The sequence below is a fragment of the Entelurus aequoreus genome, linkage group LG09 (assembly GCF_033978785.1).
Source record: "Entelurus aequoreus isolate RoL-2023_Sb linkage group LG09, RoL_Eaeq_v1.1, whole genome shotgun sequence".
Taxonomy (NCBI): Eukaryota; Metazoa; Chordata; class Actinopteri; order Syngnathiformes; family Syngnathidae; genus Entelurus; species Entelurus aequoreus.
The window spans coordinates 8996626-9016227 of record NC_084739.1 but is presented as its reverse complement, the minus strand read 5'-3'; the positions used below and the strand labels follow the sequence as shown (position 1 = coordinate 9016227).

The following is a 19602-nucleotide window of genomic DNA, read 5'->3' as shown; positions in this document are numbered from 1 at the left end:
TGTACCATTAGAACACTGGAGTGATAGTTGCTGGAAATGGGCCTCTATACACCTATGTAGATATTGCACCAAAAACCAGACATTTGCAGCTAGAATAGTCATTTACCACATTAGCAATGTATAGAGTGTATTTCTTTAAAGTTAAGACTAGTTTAAAGTTATCTTCATTGAAAAGTACAGTGCTTTTCCTTCAAAAATAAGGACATTTCAATGTGACCCCAAACTTTTGAACGGTAGTGTAACTCCACATGGAGTTATTCATAGTTGTGATGCCTTCAGTGACAATCTACAAGGTAAATCAGGGGTGGCAAACTCATTTTAGCTCAGGGGCCGCATGGAGGAAAATCTGTGCACACGCGGGCCGGACTATTAAAATCATGGCATTAAAACTAAAAAATAAAGACAACTTCAGATTGTTTTCTTTGTCTTACTTTAGCCAAAAATAGAACTAACACATTCTGAAAATATCACATTAAAAATATAGAAAAAAATACTGGCAGCAGTGAAGGAAAGAAGAAAGTGAATGAATGTTTATAACTGAATAAATGTACATAAGCATGAACATTTTTTTCTATTGTATTATTTTTTTTAATGAATTAAGTAACGTTCATGACAACCTTTTTCCAAAACACAATATAGAATGTGAGATACAACAGGATAATGCATACATTTATCATTTGTTCAACTATATCAGGGGTCGGCAACCCGCGGCTCATGCGGCTCTTTAGCGCCGCCCTAGTGGCTCTCTGAAGCTTTTTCAAAAATGTATGAAAAATGGAAAAAGATGAGGGGGAAAAAAAAAAAAATTGTTTTAATATGGTTTCTGTAGGAGGACAAACATGACACAAACCTCCCTAATTGTTATAAATCACACTGTTTATATTAAACATGCTTCACTGATTCGAGTATTTGCCGAGCGCCGTTTTGTCCTACTAATTTTGGCGGTCCTTGAACTCACCTTTAGTTTGTTTACATGTATAACTTTTTCCGACTTTCTAGGACGTGTTTTATGCCACTTCTTTTTCTGTCTCAATTTGTCCAACAAACTTTTAACGTTGTGCGTGAATGCACAAAGGTGAGTTTTGTTGATGTTATTGACTTGTGTGGAGTGCTAATCAGACATATTTGGTCACTGCTTGACTGCAAGCTAATCGATGCTAACATGCTATTTAGGCTAGCTATATGTACATATTGCATCATTATGCCTCATTTGTAGCTATATTTGAGCTCATTTAGTTTCCTTTGAGTCCAATTAATTCAATTTATACCTCATGACACACTATCTGTATGTAATATGGCTTCTAATTTCTTGCGGCTCCAGACAGATTTGTTTTTGTATTTTTGGTCCAATATGGCTCTTTCAACATTTTGGGTTGCCGACCCCTGAACTATATGATTTGCCTGAGAAGCTGGACAGGAAAAAAATAAAAAAATAAAATAATAATAATAATCATTTGTTTTCAAAACGCTTACAAAAAAGAGGGACCCCAAAAATGTAATGTGGCACCCCATTTTTATGACTTGATGGGGTCCCTTGGACCCCATTTTGAAAATTCCTAGCGCCAACACCGATGGAGTATTGGTACGTGCAAAACAGCAGCAGGCGGCTGTGGCCTGCGGGCCGGTTCTAATACTAATCAAATATCATCCCGGGGGGCCATGGATCATTCATTCGTGGACCGGATCCTTGACTCTGACACCCCTGATGTACCAGTCGTGGTCAAAAGTTGACATACACTTGCGAAGAACATCATGTCATGGCTGTCTTGAGTTTCCAATATTTTCTACAACTAATTTTTGTTTGTGATAGAGTGATTGGTCACCAAAAAAACATTCATCAAGTTTGGTTCTTTTTATGAATTTATTATGGGTCTACTGAAAATGTCAGCAAATGTGCTGGGTCAAAAGTATACATACAGCAATGTTCATATTTGGCAAGTTTCACTGCAATAAGGCGCTTTTGGTAGCCATCCACAAGCTTCTGCTTGAAGTTTTGACCACTCCTCTTGACAAAATTGGTGCAGTTCAGCTAAATGTGTTGGTTTTCTGACATGGACTTGTTTCTTCAGCATTGTCCACACCGTTTAAGTCAGGACTTTGGGACAGCCATTCTAAAACCTTATCCTAGCCCAATTTAGCCATTCCTTTACCACTTTTTATGTTTTATGGGTCCTTGTCCTGTTGGAACACCCAACTGCGCCCAAGACCCAACCTCCGGGCTGATGATTTTAGGTTGTCCTGAAGAATTTGGGGGTAATCCTCCTTTTTTTACTGACCCATTTACTCTCTGTAAAGCACCAGTTCCATTGGCAATACAACAGGCCCAGAGCATAATACTACCACCACCATGCTTGACGGTAGGGATGGTGTTCCTGGGATTAAAGGCCTCACCTTTTCTCCTCCAAACATATTGCTGGGTATTGTGGCCAAACGGCTCAATTTTTGTTTCGTCTGACCACAGAACCTAACATCATCAACCCAGAGGTTGGGTCTTGGGCGCAGTTGGGTGTTCCAACAGGACAATGACCCCCAAACACACGTCAAAAGTGGTAAAGGAACGGCTAAATCAGGCTAGAATTAAGGTTTTAGAATGGCCTTTCCAAAGTCCTGACTTAAATGTTCGGACAATGCTGAAGAAACAAGTCCGTGTCAGAAAACCAACACATTTAGCTGAACTGCACCAATTTTGTCAAGAGGAGTGGTCAAAATTTCAAGCAAAAGCTTGCCAGTTCTATTGGCAGCAAAACAGGCCCAGAGCATAATACTTTCACCACCATGCTTGACGGTAGGGATGGTGTTCCTGGGATTAAAGGCCTCACCTTTTCTCCTCCAAACATATTGCTGGGTATTGTGGCCAAACGGCTCAATTTTTGTTTCATCTGGCATCACATGGACAAAGATAAGAGGAAAGTTCTGAACTCTTTACAAGTATATGTAAACTTTGACCATGAAAATAAAGAAAACGCTTTGAATGAGAAGGTGTGTCCAAAAATTTTGGCCTGTATTGTATGGGAAATAAAGCCAACAAGCAGGTGAATATTTGTCACATAATATGTTACGTAAACTGCCCAATCAACATTTGGTGCCATGACAAATATACCAGAAATTAACTTCCCCAAAAAGTCTCTTTGTTTGTTGTTCCGGACCCCGAGTACCGGAACCGCATGTGCGAGTGCAGCCTTCATCCGAGGTGAACCCTTCCCGATGTTTAACGACGACAAGAGAACGTTTCATAAATTATTAGCTGCAAACGTGTGCTGCACATTATGCTTGACGTGACTAAAACATCTGAAGGGATTTGACTGGCTTAAGCCCATGCCGGCGTCTCTCGCTTTGTTCCACCGCAAAGTGAGGGTGGGGAAAAAAAAAGGAAAAAAAAAAAGTGAAGGGGCTCCTGATTAATTCATGTTTGTCACAAAATGCGAAGGAAATGTCGCAGCGGCGACGACGTGGAATAACAAAGGAAGAAGAAATGATCCGGCTTTTATTGTATGCTTATTTTAGAGCTTATCAGAAGTCAAAGGTACTTTTTTGATGATGCCTTGTCAGGTTGTTTCAACTGTCTCTTTATTTTTTGATTCAGAACAATCTGCTTGGATCGGTAAATCATGCCAATGTGCTCATTTCCTAATTGTTTATCTGAGAACAGCTTTTATCCTCACACTCTGTATTCTTCATTGTTTGACAGTAATGGATGACGTTAGACCGTCTTTCCATAAGCGATCCGTTAAAGCCCCCGGCTGCACCTCCATCGCCTCGAACGCTTTCTTGCCCAACGCCCTGCCAGGCCACAAGGACGTGTCGGTTAAGCCCGGCGCCATCAACGTGCCCCTTGTTAATAACCGTAAAGGGAGCCTGCTTCCCACGGGGCCGGGTCCTGCGGCTCGCCATTCCAAACTGCGCCTCAGTATCTCGGTGCCAGAAGACGCCAGGTCCTTGGCGGAGAGTCGGCTGAACCGGGCCCGCAGTCTGCCGGTGAAATACCGCTACCACCCCAGTAATGCCATGCTGCACAGTCAAAGTAGCCACTGTAGGTTGGCCCCTTAGCGGGATGCATCAGTCAGTAGCCTGCCCGTGCTGTTTGCTGCATGACGGTTCACTGAGGCCGCTTCTTTGCACGGGTTTTTTTGCAGTGGTTGCTGCTGTTTGAGCCACCATCAGGCTGAAGGGGTTGTGAGTAGCCCGTAGCTTGGAGGAGACTTAACCTGGGCTGTGGGAATACACTCAGTATGTACTAGAGATGGGCAATGCATATTTTCAAACAGATCTAAAATAATTATTTTTAACAATCCCAAAGAAAAAAAACATTACATAATTTTTTTAATTTTTTTTTTTTTTTTTTTTTAAGAGCACTCAATGCTAATAAATAGTGATGGGAGAAGTAGCCCGTAGCTTGGAGGAGACTTAACCTGGGCTGTGGAAATACACTCAGTATGTACTAGGGATGGGCAATCAAATTCACTGAAATTAACATGTCATGTAATATTTTTTTTGTATGCATATTTTCAAACACATCTAAAATAATTATTTTTAACAATCCCAAAGAAAAAAAACATACATTTTTATTTGTATTTATTTTTTATTTTTTTTAGAGCACTCAATGCTAATAAATAGTGATGGGAGAAGTAGCCTATAGCTTGGAGGAGACTTAACCTGGGCTGTGGGAATACACTCAGTATGTACTAGGGATGGGCAATCAAATTCACTGAAATTAACGTGTCATGTAATATCTTTTTTGTATGCATATTTTCAAACACATCTAAAATAATTATTTTTAACAATCCCAAAGAAAAAAAACATAAATTATTATTATTATTATTATTATTTTTTTTTTTAGAGCACTCAATGCTAATAAATAGTGATGGGAGAAGTAGCCTGTAGCTTGGAGGAGACTTAACCTGGGCTGTGGGAATACACTCAGTATGTACTAGGGATGGGCAATCAAATTCACTGAAATTAACATGTCATGTAATATTTTTTTTGTATGCATATTTTCAAACACATCTAAAATAATTATTTTTAACAATCCCAAAGAAAAAAAACATAAATTATTATTATTATTATTATTTTTTTTTTTTTAGAGCACTCAATGCTAATAAATAGTGATGGGAGAAGTAGCCTGTAGCTTGGAGGAGACTTAACCTGGGCTGTGGGAATACACTCAGTATGTACTAGGGATGGGCAATCAAATTCACTGAAATTAACATGTCATGTAATATTTTTTTTGTATGCATATTTTCAAACACATCTAAAATAATTATTTTTAACAATCCCAAAGAAACAAAATATTACATAATTTTATTTTACTTATTTTTTTTAATTATTATTATTATTTTTTAGAGCACTCAATGCTAATAAATAGTGATGGGTGAAGTAGCATGTAGCTTGGAGGAGACTTAACCTGGGCTGTGGGAATACACTCAGTATGTACTAGGGATGGGCAATCAAATTCACTGAAATTAACGTGTCATGTAATAAATTTTTTGTATGCATATTTTCAAACACATCTAAAATAATTATTTTTGACCCCCGAAGGGAATAAGCGATATAAAATGGATGGATGGATGGAATCGCAAAGAAAAAAAAACATTACATAATTTTTTATTTTTTTATTTTATTTTATTTTTTTATTTTTTTTAGAGCACTCAATGCTAATAAATAGTGATGGGTGAAGTAGCCCGTAGCTTGGAGGAGACTTAACCTGGGCTGTGGGAATACACTCAGTATGTACTAGGGATGGGCAATCAAATTCACTGAAATTATCGTGTCATGTAACATCTTTTTTGTATGCATATTTTCAAACACATCTAAAATAATTATTTTTTAACAATCCCAAAGAAAAAAAAAACATTACATAATTGTATTTTTAATTTTTAATTTTTATTTTTTATTTTTTTTAGAGCACTCAATGCTAATAAATAGTGATGGGTGAAGTAGCCCGCAGCTTGGAGGAGACTTAACCTGGGCTGTGGGAATACACTCAGTATATACTAGGGATGGGCAATCAAATTCACTGAAATTAACGTGTCATGTAATATTTTTTTTGTATGCATATTTTCAAACACATCTAAAATAATTATTTTTAACAATCCCAAAGAAAAAAAACATTATATATATATTTTTTTTTTTTTTTTTTTAGAGCACTCAATGCTAATAAATAGTGATAGGTGAAGTAGCCCGTAGCTTGGAGGAGACTTAACCTGGGCTGTGGGAATACACTCAGTATGTACTAGGGATGGGCAATCAAATTCACTGAAATGAACGTGTCATTTAATATTTTTTTGTATGCATATTTTCAAACACATCTAAAATAATTATTTTTTAACAATCCCAAAGAAAAAAACATTACATTACATTTTTTTTTTTTTTTTTTTTTAGAGCACTCAATGCTAATAAATAGTGATGAGTGAATGACTGAACTGGGGCGGTATAGCTCGGTTGGTAGGGTGGCCGTGCCAGCAACTTGAGGGTTCCAGGTTCGATCCCCGCTTCCGCCATCCTAGTCACTGCCGTCGGTCCTTGGGCAAGACACTTAACCCACCTGCTCCCAGTGCCACCCACACTGGTTTAAATGTAACTTAGATATTGGGTTTCACTATGTAAAGCGCTTTGAGTCACTAGAGAAAAAGCGCTATATAAATATAATTCACTCACTCACTCGCTGTATTGACACTGTGCTGGGGGTTCATAATGATCTGACGGATTAAAAAGTCGCTACATTAAAATGAACAATTTTCAAATATAGACTTAGACTTACACAAACTAATACATATCATTTATTAGGTTTGTTTATACAAATAGTTGTGCAGTATGGAATTATAAATACCCAATTCTGGTCAATGAGCCAAATAGTAAACATGAAAAGAACATTATTTACCTAACATTTTGCGCTATAAGATCACAGTGACAACGTTTAAACAATCAGAAACCTCGGAAAAGACAGCAAAGCAGTTAAACGACACAGCAGCTGTATCGTTTTTTTTCTTCTTAAATGACACACACCAAAGCTTCACACACAGTATCACTTCTTGTCTTTTCATGCGGCAACGATGCCTTATCGTATCGTTTGACCCATCACTATTAATTTAATTATTTAAACACCATTTCATTATCTTACGATGAATTGTGTGTGTTTTTAAATTCATTTCAACGACAAGGTAAAACTAAAGCACACATTATATTCCATCATATTTATTGCCAAATTAAGACAATATAGATTATTGTAAAATTTACAAAATGACTGGGAAAATTAGCAATAAAAGATAATACAGATCATTAATATTCTGTGAATATTTTATTATTGACAACTTTCTTTACTTTTAAAGGAAAACTGACCAAAATAAAATATTTTCTGACCTATAGAACATATACATACACAAAATAAAACAACATACTTTTTTTTTGTTTTTTTGCATAACATTCAAAATGATAATTCAAAATAAAGTCCTATAACTTACAGATTGACAAATATGAGCTGGAGTTGTTCCAAAATTCTCTGTGGACCTTACTCCATCAGGTTCTAGCTATAGACTATATATATATATATATATATATATATATATATATATATATATATATATATATATATATATATATATATATATATATATATACATATACATACACTATACCAGGGGTCACCAACGTGGTGCCCGCCTCTATTTTTTAAATTGTATTTATTTACTAGCAAGCTGGTCTCGCTTTGCCTGACATTTTTAATTCTAAGAGAGACAAAACTCAAATAGAATTTGAAAATCCAAGAAAATATTTTAAAGACTTGGTCTTCACTTGTTTGAATAAATTCATTAATTTTTTTACTTTGCTTCTTATAACTTTCAGAAAGACAATTTTAGAGAAAAAAATACAACCTTAAAAATGATTTTAGGATTTTTAAACACATATACCTTTTTACCTTATAAATTCTTTCCTCTTTTTTCCTGACAATTTAAATCAATGTTCAAGTAATTTTTTTTTTATTATTGTAAAGAATAATACATACATTTTAATTTAATTCTTCATTTTAGCTTGTGTTTTTTCGACGAAGAATATTTGTGAAATATTTCTTCAAACTTATTATGATTAAATTTCAAAAAAAATATTCTGGCAAATATAGAAAATCTGTAGAATCAAATTTAAATCTTATTTCAAAGTCTTTTGAATTTCTTATAAAATTTTTGTTCTGGAAAATCTAGAAGAAATAATAATTTGTCTTTGTTAGAAATATAGCTTGGTCCAATTTGTTATATATTCTAACAAAGTGTAGATTGGATTTTAACCTATTTAAAATATGTCATCAAAATTCTAAAATTAATCTTAATCAGGAAAAATTACTAATGATGTTCCATAAATTATTATTTTTTTATTTTTCCAAAAAGATTCGAATTAGCTAGTTTTTCTCTTTTTTTTTTCGGTTGAATTTTGAATTTTAAAGAGTCGAAATTGAAGATAAACTATGTTTCAAAATTGAATTGTCATTTTTTTCGTGTTTTCTCCTCTTTTAAACCGTTCAATTAAGTGTAAATATCATTAATTATTAATAATAACATAGAGTTAAAGTAAATTGAGCAAATTGGCTATTTCTGGCAATTTATTTAAGTGTGTATCAAACTGGTAGCCCTTCGCATTAATCAGTACCCAAGAAGTAGCTCTTGGTTTCAAAAAGGTTGGTGACCCCTGCATTATACTATCGCACTTTGATCAGAATGACCCTGCCCATCTTTTAGTATGTACTTTTGGGTTGATACAGGCCAAAAGTTTGGACACACCTTCTCACTCCCATGCGTTTTCTTTATTTTCACGACTACTTTACCTCGTAGATTGTCACTGAAGACATCGAACCCATGACACCTGTGAAGTGAAAACCCTTTCATCAGAATCAGAATACCTTTATTGTCATTGCTCAGTGCTTTTAAAACAACCTACTTAAAATAGCCTTAAGACAACAAACAATAATAAAACAATTACAAATTTAAAAACATAATAAAATGTTAAAAAAACAGATTGCACAGTAGATCTCTATCAGAGGTAAGCAAGTTAATAAAGTGGTGAGTGTTCAGGTACGTACAGAGTTTAGGGCAATAACAGCTCTAGGATAGAAACTGGTTTTCAATCTATTTGTCCTTGCTTTGATGGTCTTATAGCGCCTCCCTGAGGGCAAGAGTTCAAGCCAGTGGTGACTTGGGTGGGATGAGTCCCTGAGGATGCTGTTTGCAAAACAGTAAAAACAGCAATGAAACTAGAGTATAAAACATCCATCCATTTTCTACAGCTTGTTCCTTTTCGGGGTCGCGGGGGGTTGCTGGAGCCTATCTCAGCTGCATTCAGTTGGAAGGCGGGGTACACCCTGGACAAGTCGCCACCTCATCGCAGAGAATATAAAACAAGTTTTCAGTTATTTCACCTTTTTTTTTAATTTATTAAGTACATAACTCCACATGTGTTCATTCGTAGTTTTGACGCCTTCAGTGACAATCTACAACGTAAATAGTCATGAAAATGAAGAAAACCCGTTGAAATGAGAAGGTGTGTCCAAACCTTTTTGGCCTGTACTGTATTTTAGTGCACTAAAATGACAAAACAGACTTCATAATGTTTGGTTTTGTGCAAAGTTGATATTAGCCGACCTCGGATGACACAAAATAAGACATTCATCCGACCAAATTCCCTTTCTTTGGAATGGTCACGCCTTGTTTTGTGTAGTCCGATTTGCGCTGGTATGATTGTTATTGATTTCTAACCAACGGACTAATACAGGTTTGCAGTGCTTGAAGCTGTCGGACTCAGCCAGTAGTGAAGATCAGACTCCACCTAAGCTTCTTTCTCGTCCTTTCAGTCTTGCAAAGTGTCGAGCCCTTGTCCCCGCCCCCCAAAAATTGAATATTTAATCTCAACACGGATCATTAATTTGGAAGCTAGTCCTGACCTTCGTCTGCTGGAGGGTTATTTGTCCTTACTAGCTTGCTTCTGACATGTCTAGCCCACTAATTCATCGCCGTGTTAGCGTGTCCTTCATAACGCGTGTGTGTGTGTGTGAGTGTTCTCTTGGCATGGAGGTAGACCAGTAGAAGAGCCATTCTGCGCCATACAACTGCACTGCAAAAAACTGAAATCTAAGTAAGCAAATATCTGAAATAAGGCTGATATTTGCTTATTTTCTGTCTGATAAGGTCATTCTTCTCAGTAAGCAGATTTTATATAATTTTTTTTATGTTGTATTTTTTTTTTCATGTATCTCGTGCGCACGAGATACATGTCTAAAAAAAAAATTCAAAAAAATTATACATTTTTTAAATTTTTTTTAAAATAATTCTATAAAAAGTTTCTCGTGCGCACGAGATACATGTCTAAAAAATTAAAAATTAAAAAAATTAATTACACACATTTTTTTTCCCCCATCTTCCTTTAGGGGCTCCGTAGAAATCTAAGTAAGATTAAATATCTCAAATAAGGGTGATATTTGCTTATTTTCTGTCTGATAAGGTCATTCTTCTCAGTAAGCAGATTTTGTATAATTTTTTTTATGTTGTATTTTTTTTTAGACATGTATTTCGTGCGCACGAGATACATGTCTAAAAAAAAAAATTCAAAAAAATTATACATTTATTTTTTATATTTTTTATAATTTTATAAAAAGTTTCTCGTGCGCACGAGATACATGTCTAAAAAATAAAAATTAAAAAAAATAAATTATACAAAAAAAAAATTCCCCTATGTCATTTTAGGAGCTCTGTAGAAATCTAAGTCAAATTAAATATCTCAAATAAGGGTGATATTTGCTTATTTTCTGTCTGATAAGGTCATTCTTCTCAGTAAGCAGATTTTATATATTTTTTTTTATGTTGTATTTTTTTTAGACATGTATCTCGTGCGCACGAGATACATGTCTAAAAAAAAAATTCAAAAAAATTATACATTTTTATTTTTATTTTTTTATAATTTTATAAAAAGTTTCTCGTGCGCACGAGATACATGTCTAAAAAATAAAAAATAAAAAAAGTTAATTATACACATTTTTTTTCCCCCCATCTTCCTTTAGGGGCTCCGTAGAAATCTAAGTAAGATTAAATATCTCAAATAAGGGTGATATTTGATAATTTTCTGTCTGATAAGGTCATTCTTCTCAGTAAGCAGATTTTATTTTTATTTTTTTATGTTGTATTTTTTTTTAGACATGTATCTCGTGCGCACGAGAAACTATCTCGTGCGCACGAGATACATGTCTAAAAAAAAAATTCAAAAAAATTATACATTTATTTTTTATATTTTTTATAATTTTATAAAAAGTTTCTCGTGCGCACGAGATACATGTCTAAAAAATAAAAATTAAAAAAAATAAATTATATAAAAAAAAAATTCCCCTACGTCATTTTAGGAGCTCTGTAGAAATCTAAGTAAAATTAAATATCTCAAATAAGGCTGATATTTGCTTATTTTCTGTCTGATAAGGTCATTCTTCTCAGTAAGCAGATTTTATATATATTTTTTTATGTTGTATTTTTTTTTAGACATGTATCTCGTGTGCACGAGATAGTTTCTCGTGCGCACGAGATACATGTCTAAAAAAAAAATTCAAAAAAATTATACTTTTTTAAATTTAAAAAAAAAATAATTTTATAAAAAGTTTCTCGTGCGCATGAGATACATGTCTAAAAAATAAAAATTAAAAAAAATAAATTATACAAAAAAAAAAATCCCCTATGTCATTTTAGGAGCTCTGTAGAAATCTAAGTAAGATTAAATATCTCAAATAAGGGTGATATTTGCTTATTTTCTGTCTGATAAGGTCATTCTTCTCAGTAAGCAGATTTTATATATATTTTTTTATGTTGTATTTTTTTTTAGACATGTATCTCGTGCGCACGAGAAACTATCTCGTGCGCAAGAGATACATGTCTAAAAAAAAAAATTCAAAAAAATTATACATTTATTTTTTATATTTTTTATAATTTTATAGAAAGTTTCTCGTGCGCACGAGATACATGTCTAAAAAATAAAAAATAAAAAAAATTAATTATACACATTTTTTTTTCCCCCATCTTCCTTTAGGGGCTCCGTAGAAATCTAAGTAAAATTAAATATCTCAAATAAGGGTGATATTTGCTTATTTTCTGTCTGATAAGGTCATTCTTCTCAGTAAGCAGATTTTATATATATTTTTTTATGTTGTATTTTTTTTTAGACATGTATCTCGTGCGCACGAGAAACTATCTCGTGCGCACGAGATACATGTCTAAAAAAAAAATTCAAAAAAATTATACTTTTTTTTTTACATTTTTTTTTATAATTTTATAAAAAGTTTCTCGTGCGCACGAGATACATGTCTAAAAAATAAAAAATAAAAAAATTAATTATACAAATTGTTTTTTCTCCCCATCTTCCTTTAGGGGCTCCGTATAAATCTAAGTAAGATTAAATATCTCAAATAAGGGTGATATTTGCTTATTTTCTGTCTGATAAGGTCATTCTTCTCAGTAAGCAGATTTTATATAATTTTTTTTATGTTGTATTTTTTTTTTAGACATGTATCTCGTGCGCACAAGATAGTTTCTCGTGCGCACGAGATACATGTCTAAAAAAAAAAAATCAAAAAAATTATACATTTATTTTTTATATTTTTTATAATTTTATAAAAAGTTTCTCGTGCGCACGAGATACATGTCTAAAAAATTAAAAATTTAAAAAATTAATTACACACATTTTTTTTCCCCCCCATCTTCCTTTAGGGGCTCCGTAGAAATCTAAGTAAAATTAAATATCTCAAATAAGGCTGATATTTGCTTATTTTCTGTCTGATAAGGTCATTCTTCTCAGTAAGCAGATTTTATATATATTTTTTTATGTTGTATTTTTTTTTAGACATGTATCTCGTGCGCACGAGATAGTTTCTCGTGGGCACGAGATACATGTCTAAAAAAAAAATTCAAAAAAATTATACATTTTTTTAAATTTTTTTTTTATAATTTTATAAAAAGTTTCTCGTGCGCACGAGATACATGTCTAAAAAATAAAAAATGAAAAAAATTAATTATACAATTTTTTTTCCCCCCATCTTCCTTTAGGGGCTCCGTAGAAATCTAAGTAAGATTAAATATCTCAAATAAGGCTGATATTTGCTTATTTTCTGTCTGATAAGGTCATTCTTCTCAGTAAGCAGATTTTATATATATTTTTTTATGTTGTATTTTTTTTAGACATGTATCTCGTGCGCACGAGATAGTTTCTTGTGTGCACGAGATACATGTTTAAAAAAAATTTCAAAAAAATTATACATTTTTTTTATTTTTTTAAAATAATTTTATAAAAAGTTTCTCGTGCGCACGAGATACATGTCTAAAAAATAAATTATACAAAAAAAAAATTCCCCTATGTCATTTTAGGAGCTCTGTAGAAATCTAAGTAAGATTAAATATCTCAAATAAGGTTGATATTTGCTTATTTTCTGTCTGATAAGATAATTCTTCTCACTAAGCAGATTTTATGTTAGAATGTTTTACTTGTTTTAAGTGTTTTGGTCCTAAATGATCTCAGTAAGATATTACAGCTTGTTGCTGAGATTTGATGACCTATATTGAGTAAAACATGCTTGAAACTAGAATATCAACTGTTGCAAAGCTGTGTCATCAACACTCACAAGTATAAAACTACTTTTTTAAAGTAATAATTCCTTACTTCAAGCATGAAAAAGAAAATCATGATGCCGAGCGCATATCATTATGTCAAGATAATGGCACTAGCATTGACTTAATTTAAGAATATTTTTCAACATATTGAGCAAAAAGGTCTCTTTTTTTTTTTCTACCAAGAAAAGTGCACTAAACAGACATGGGGGGGAAAAAAATGTATCTAATTTTTTTTATGTTGTATTTTTTTTTAGACATGTATCTCGTGCGCACAAGATAGTTTCTCGTGCGCACGAAATACATGTCTAAACAAAAAAATTCCAAAAAATTATACATTTTTAAAAAAGTTTTTTTTATAATTTTATAAAAAGTTTCTCGTGCGCACGAGATACATGTCTAAAAAATAAAAAATAAAAAAAATAAATTATACAAAAAAAAAATTCCCCCATGTCCCTTTAGGAGCTCCGTAGAAATCTAAGTAAGATTAAATATCTCAAATAAGGGTGATATTTGCTTATTTTCTGTCTGATAAGGTCATTCTTCTCAGTAAGCAGATTTTATATATATTTTTTTATGTTGTATTTTTTTTAGACATGTATCTCGTGCGCACAAGATAGTTTCTCGTGCGCACGAAATACATGTCTAAACAAAAAAATTCCAAAAAATTATACATTTTTAAAAAAAGTTTTTTTTATAATTTTATAAAAAGTTTCTCGTGCGCACGAGATACATGTCTAAATAATAAAAAATAAAAAAAATAAATTATACAAAAAAAAAATTCCCCCATGTCCCTTTAGGAGCTCCGTAGAAATCTAAGTAAGATTAAATATCTCAAATAAGGGTGATATTTGCTTATTTTCTGTCTGATAAGGTCATTCTTCTCAGTAAGCAGATTTTATATATATTTTTTTATGTTGTATTTTTTTTTAGACATGTATCTCGTGCGCACGAGAAACTATCTCGTGCGCACGAGATACATGTCTAAAAAAAAATTCAAAAAAATGATACATTTATTTTTTATATTTTTTATAATTTTATAAAAGTTTCTCGTGCGCACGAGATACATGTCTAAAAAATAAAAATTAAAAAAAATAAATTATACAAAAAAAAAATTCCCCTATGTCATTTTAGGAGCTCTGTAGAAATCTAAGTAAGATTAAATATCTCAAATAAGGGTGATATTTGCTTATTTTCTGTCTGATAAGATAATTCTTCTCACTAAGCAGATTTATGTTAGAGTGTTTTACTTGTTTTAAGTGTTTTGTTTGGTATCCTAAATTATCCTAAATGATCTCAGTAAGATATTACAGCTTGTTGCTGAGATGTGATGAGCTATATTGAGTAAAACATGCTTGAAACTAGAATATCAACTGTTGCAAAGCTGTGTCATCAACACTCACAAGTATAAAACTACTTTTTTTAAAGTAATAATTCCTTACTTCAAGCATGAAAAAAAATCATGATGCCGAGCGCATATCATTATGTCAAGATAATGGCACTAGCATTTACTTAATTTAAGAATATTTTTCAACATATTGAGCAAAAAGGTCTCTTTTTTTTTTCTACCAAGAAAAGTGCACTAAACGGACATGGGGGAAAAAAATGTATATCATTTTTTTTATGTTGTATTTTTTTTTAGACATGTATCTCGTGCGCACTAGATAGTTTCTCGTGCGCACGAGATACATGTCTAAAAAAAAATTCAAAAAAATTATACTTTTTTTTTTTTTTTTTAAATAATTTTATTAAAAGTTTCTTGTGCGCACGAGATACATGTCTAAAAAAAAAATTCAAAAAAATTATAAATGTATTTTTTAAATTTTTTATAATTTTATAAAAAGTTTCTTGTGCGCACGAGATACATGTCTAAAAAATTAAAAATAAAAAAAATAAATTATACAACATTTTTTTTCACCCATGTCCCTTTAGGAGCTCCGTAGAAATCTAAGTAAGATTAAATATCTCAAATAAGGGTGCTCATGTTAGAGTGTTTTACTTTTAAGTAATAATTCCTTACTTCAAGCATGAAAAAAAAAATCATGATGCCGAGCGCATATCATTATGTCAAGATAATGGCACTAGCATTGACTTAATTTAAGAATATTTTTCAACATATTGAGCAAAAAGGTCTCTTTTTTTTTTTTCTACCAAGAAAAGTGCACTAAACGGACATGGGGGGAAAAAAATGTATATAATTTTTTTTATGTTGTATTTTTTTTTTAGACATGTATCTCGTGCGCACGAGATATATGTCTAAAAAAAAAATCAAAAAAATTATACATTTAAAATTTTTTTTTTTTTTGTAATTTTATAAAAAGTTTCTCGTGCGCACGAGATACATGTCTAAAAAATAAAAAATAAAAAAAATAAATTATACAATTTTTTCCCCACCCCCCATGTCCCTTTAGGAGCTCCGTAGAAATCTAAGTAAGATTAAATATCTCAAATAAGGGTGATATTTGCTTATTTTCTGTCTGATAAGATAATTCTTTTCACTAAGCAGATTTTATGTTAGAGTGTTTTACTTGTTTTAAGGGTTTTGTTTGGTATCCTAAATGATCTCAGCAAGATATTACAGCTTGTTGCTGAGACTTTATGACCTATATTGAGTAAAACATGCTTGAAACTAGAATATCAACTGTTGCAAAGCTGTGTCATCAACACTCACAAGTATAAAAGTACTTTTTTTAAAGTAATAATTCCTTACTTCAAGCATGAAAAAAAAAATCATGATGCCGAGTGCATATCATTATGTCAAGATAATGGCACTAGCTTTTACTTCATTTAAGAATATTTTTCAACATATTGAGCAAAAAGGTCTCTTTTTTTCTACCAAGAAAAGTGCACTTGTATGGAGCCCCTAAACGGACATGGGGAAAAAAAATGCATATCATTTTTTTTTATGTTGTTATTTTTTTTTAGACATGTATCTCGTGCGCACGAGATACATGTCTAAAAAAAAAAATCAAAAAAATTATACATTTTTAAAAAACATTTTTTTATAATTTTATAAAAAGTTTCTCGTGCGCACGAGATACATGTCTAAAAAATAAAAAATAAAAAAAATAAATTATAGAAAAAAAAGATTCCCCCATGTCCCTTTAGGAGCTCCGTAGAAATCTAAGTAAGATTAAATATCTCAAATAAGGGTGACATTTGCTTATTTTCTGTCTGATAAGGTCATTCTTCTCAGTAAGCAGATTTATATATATTTTTTTATGTTGTATTTTTTTTTAGACATGTATCTCGTGCGCACGAGATAGTTTCTCGTGCGCACGAGATACATGTCTAAAAAAAAAATTCAAAAAAATTATACATTTATTTTTTATTTTTTTTATAATTTTATAAAAACTTTCTCGTGCGCACGAGATACATGTCTAAAAAATCAAAATTAAAAAAAATAAATTATACACTTTTTTTTTTCCCCTATGTCATTTTAGGAGCTCCGTAGAAATCTAAGTAAGATTAAATATCTCAAATAAGGGTGATATTTGCTTATTTTCTGTTTGATAAGATAATTCTTCTCACTAAGCAGATTTTATGTTTGAGTGTTTTACTTGTTTTACGTGTTTTGGTCCTAAATGATCTCAGTAAGATATTACAGCTTGCTGCTGAGATTTGATGAGCTATATTGAGTAAAACATGCTTGAAACTAGAATATCAACTGATGCAAAGCTGTGTCATCAACACTCACAAGTATAAAACTACTTTTTTAAAGTTAATAATTCCTTACTTCAAGCATGAAAAAAAAATCATGATGCCGAGCGCATATCATTATGTCAAGATAATGGCACTAGCATTTACTTAATTTAAGAATATTTTTCAACATATTGAGCAAAAAGGTCTCTTTTTTTTCTACCAAGAAAAGTGCACTTGTTATTAGTGAGAATATACTTATTTTGAGGTATTTTTGGGTTCATTGAGGTTAGCTAATTTTACTTGTTTTGGAAAGTCTTAACAAGCTGAATTTTCTTGTTCTATTGGCAGATCATTTTGCTTAGTTCAAATAAAATACCCCTACCTTTTTGTATTTTTTTTCTTCTTGTTTTTTGAACACTGACTTTTTGCAGTGTGGAATAATGGGCCGGGGCTTCGGATAGTTAAGAATCTAAAAAAAAAAAAAAAAAAATTCAGATCCATCTCTCCATAACCTCTATTTACTGTATCTCATTGTCATTGCTTTGGCCCGCAACTTCCTGATAGTGACAGTCTCTGGGATCACATGGCAATTAATGGTGTTAGCTAGGCATGGTCACTCTGATGCAGACTGCTTGAGGTCCACAAAAAAACTGAAGGCCCCAGAATTCACCTTTCAGGTCATCAATTGGTTTTTCTCCTGCCTATAAGATCAGTCATTACTAATAATATATTTTGGAGTTATTAATTATTATTTAAAAATTTTTTTTACCCTTTGTTAATTTTTTGTTGTTGCTGTTGTGTTTGCTTTGATTGATTTTTGTGTTAACGGTGACTTATTTTCATGTCAGGTCCAGCTCCCTTTCCCCACGCGTCTGCCTTTCTGACACTCTGTGCGTGTGTTTGCAGTCGAAGACGAGCATCCGTCCACGCTCTCGCCCAAAAAAAAAGCAGCGCAACGGAGGGATGCGGAACTCGCCCAAACTGCTCGCCCAAAATGATGAGGTAAGAGCAAGCTTTGCTTATTATTACAGATGTCCGATAATGGCTTTTTTTTGGCCGATATTCCGAATATTGTCCTACTCTTAATTACCGATGCCGACATATACAGTCGTGGAATGAACACATTATTATGCCTAATTTTGTTGTGATGCCCCGCTGGATGCATTAAACAACGTAACAAGGTTTTCCAAAATAAATCAAGTCAAGTTATGGGAAAAAAATGCCAACATGGCACTGCCATATTTATTATTGAAGTCACAAAGTGCATTATTTTTGCCTCAAAACAGCAGCTTGGAATTTGGGACATGCTCTCCCTGAGAGAGCATGAGGGGGTTGAAGTGGGCGGGGTTGGGAGGGTGGAAACACTCCCATACACACTACTGAAACACTCTCATACACACTACAGAAATGTTTTTCTCTCACACACACTAGTAAAACACTCTCATACACACTACTGCATACTTGCCAACCTTGAGACCTCTGAATTCGGGAGATGAGGGTGGGGGGGTTTGGTGGTAGCGGGGGGTCTATATTGTAGCGTCCCGGAAGAGTTAGTGCTGCAAGGGGTTCTGGGTATTTGTTCTGTTGTGTTTATGTTGTGTTACGGTGCGGATGTTCTCCCGAAATGTGTTTGCCATTTGGTGTGGGTTCACAGTGTGGCGCATATTTGTAACAGTGTTAAAGTTGTTTATACGGCCCACCCTCAGTGTGACCTGTATGGCTGTTGACCAAGTATGAATTGCATTCACTTGTGTGTGTGAAAAGTTGTAGATATTATGTGATTGGGCCGGCACGCAAAGGCAGCGCCTTTAAGGTTTACCCGTACAGCGGCGTTTTAAAAAGACATACATTTTACTTTTTGAAACCGATACCGACAATTTCCGATATTACATTTTAACTAGGGATGTCCGATAATGGCTTTTTGCCGATATCCGATATGCCGATATTGTCCAACTCTTTAATTACCGATACCGATATCAACCGATACCGATATCAACCGATACATACAGTCGTGGAATTAACACATTATTATGCCTAATTTGGACAACCAGGTATGGTGAAGATAAGGTACTTTTAAAAAAAAATGAATCAAATAAAATAAGATAAATAAATTAAAAACATTTTCTTGAATAAAAAAGAAAGTAAAACAATATAAAAACAGTTACATAGAAACTAGTAATTAATGAAAATGTGTAAAATTAACTGTTAAAGGTTAGTACTATTAGTGGACCAGCAGCACGCACAATCATGTGTGCTTACGGACTGTATCCCTTGCAGACTGTATTGATATATATTGATATATAATGTAGGAAGCAGAATATTAATAACAGAAAGAAACAACCCT

The 19602-nt window shown here is 32.8% G+C and overlaps 1 protein-coding gene across 1 annotated transcript in view; it reads left to right on the top strand.

Annotated features, from left to right (window-relative positions):
- LOC133657088 (calcium-activated potassium channel subunit alpha-1a-like) overlaps positions 1–19602 on the top strand; it is a 626717-nt gene that overhangs the window by 481121 nt on the left and 125994 nt on the right. Inside the window, 3 exon segments of the mRNA XM_062058010.1 lie at positions 18165–18193; positions 18195–18233; positions 18235–18260. Coding sequence (XP_061913994.1) covers positions 18165–18193; positions 18195–18233; positions 18235–18260 — 94 coding nt within the window.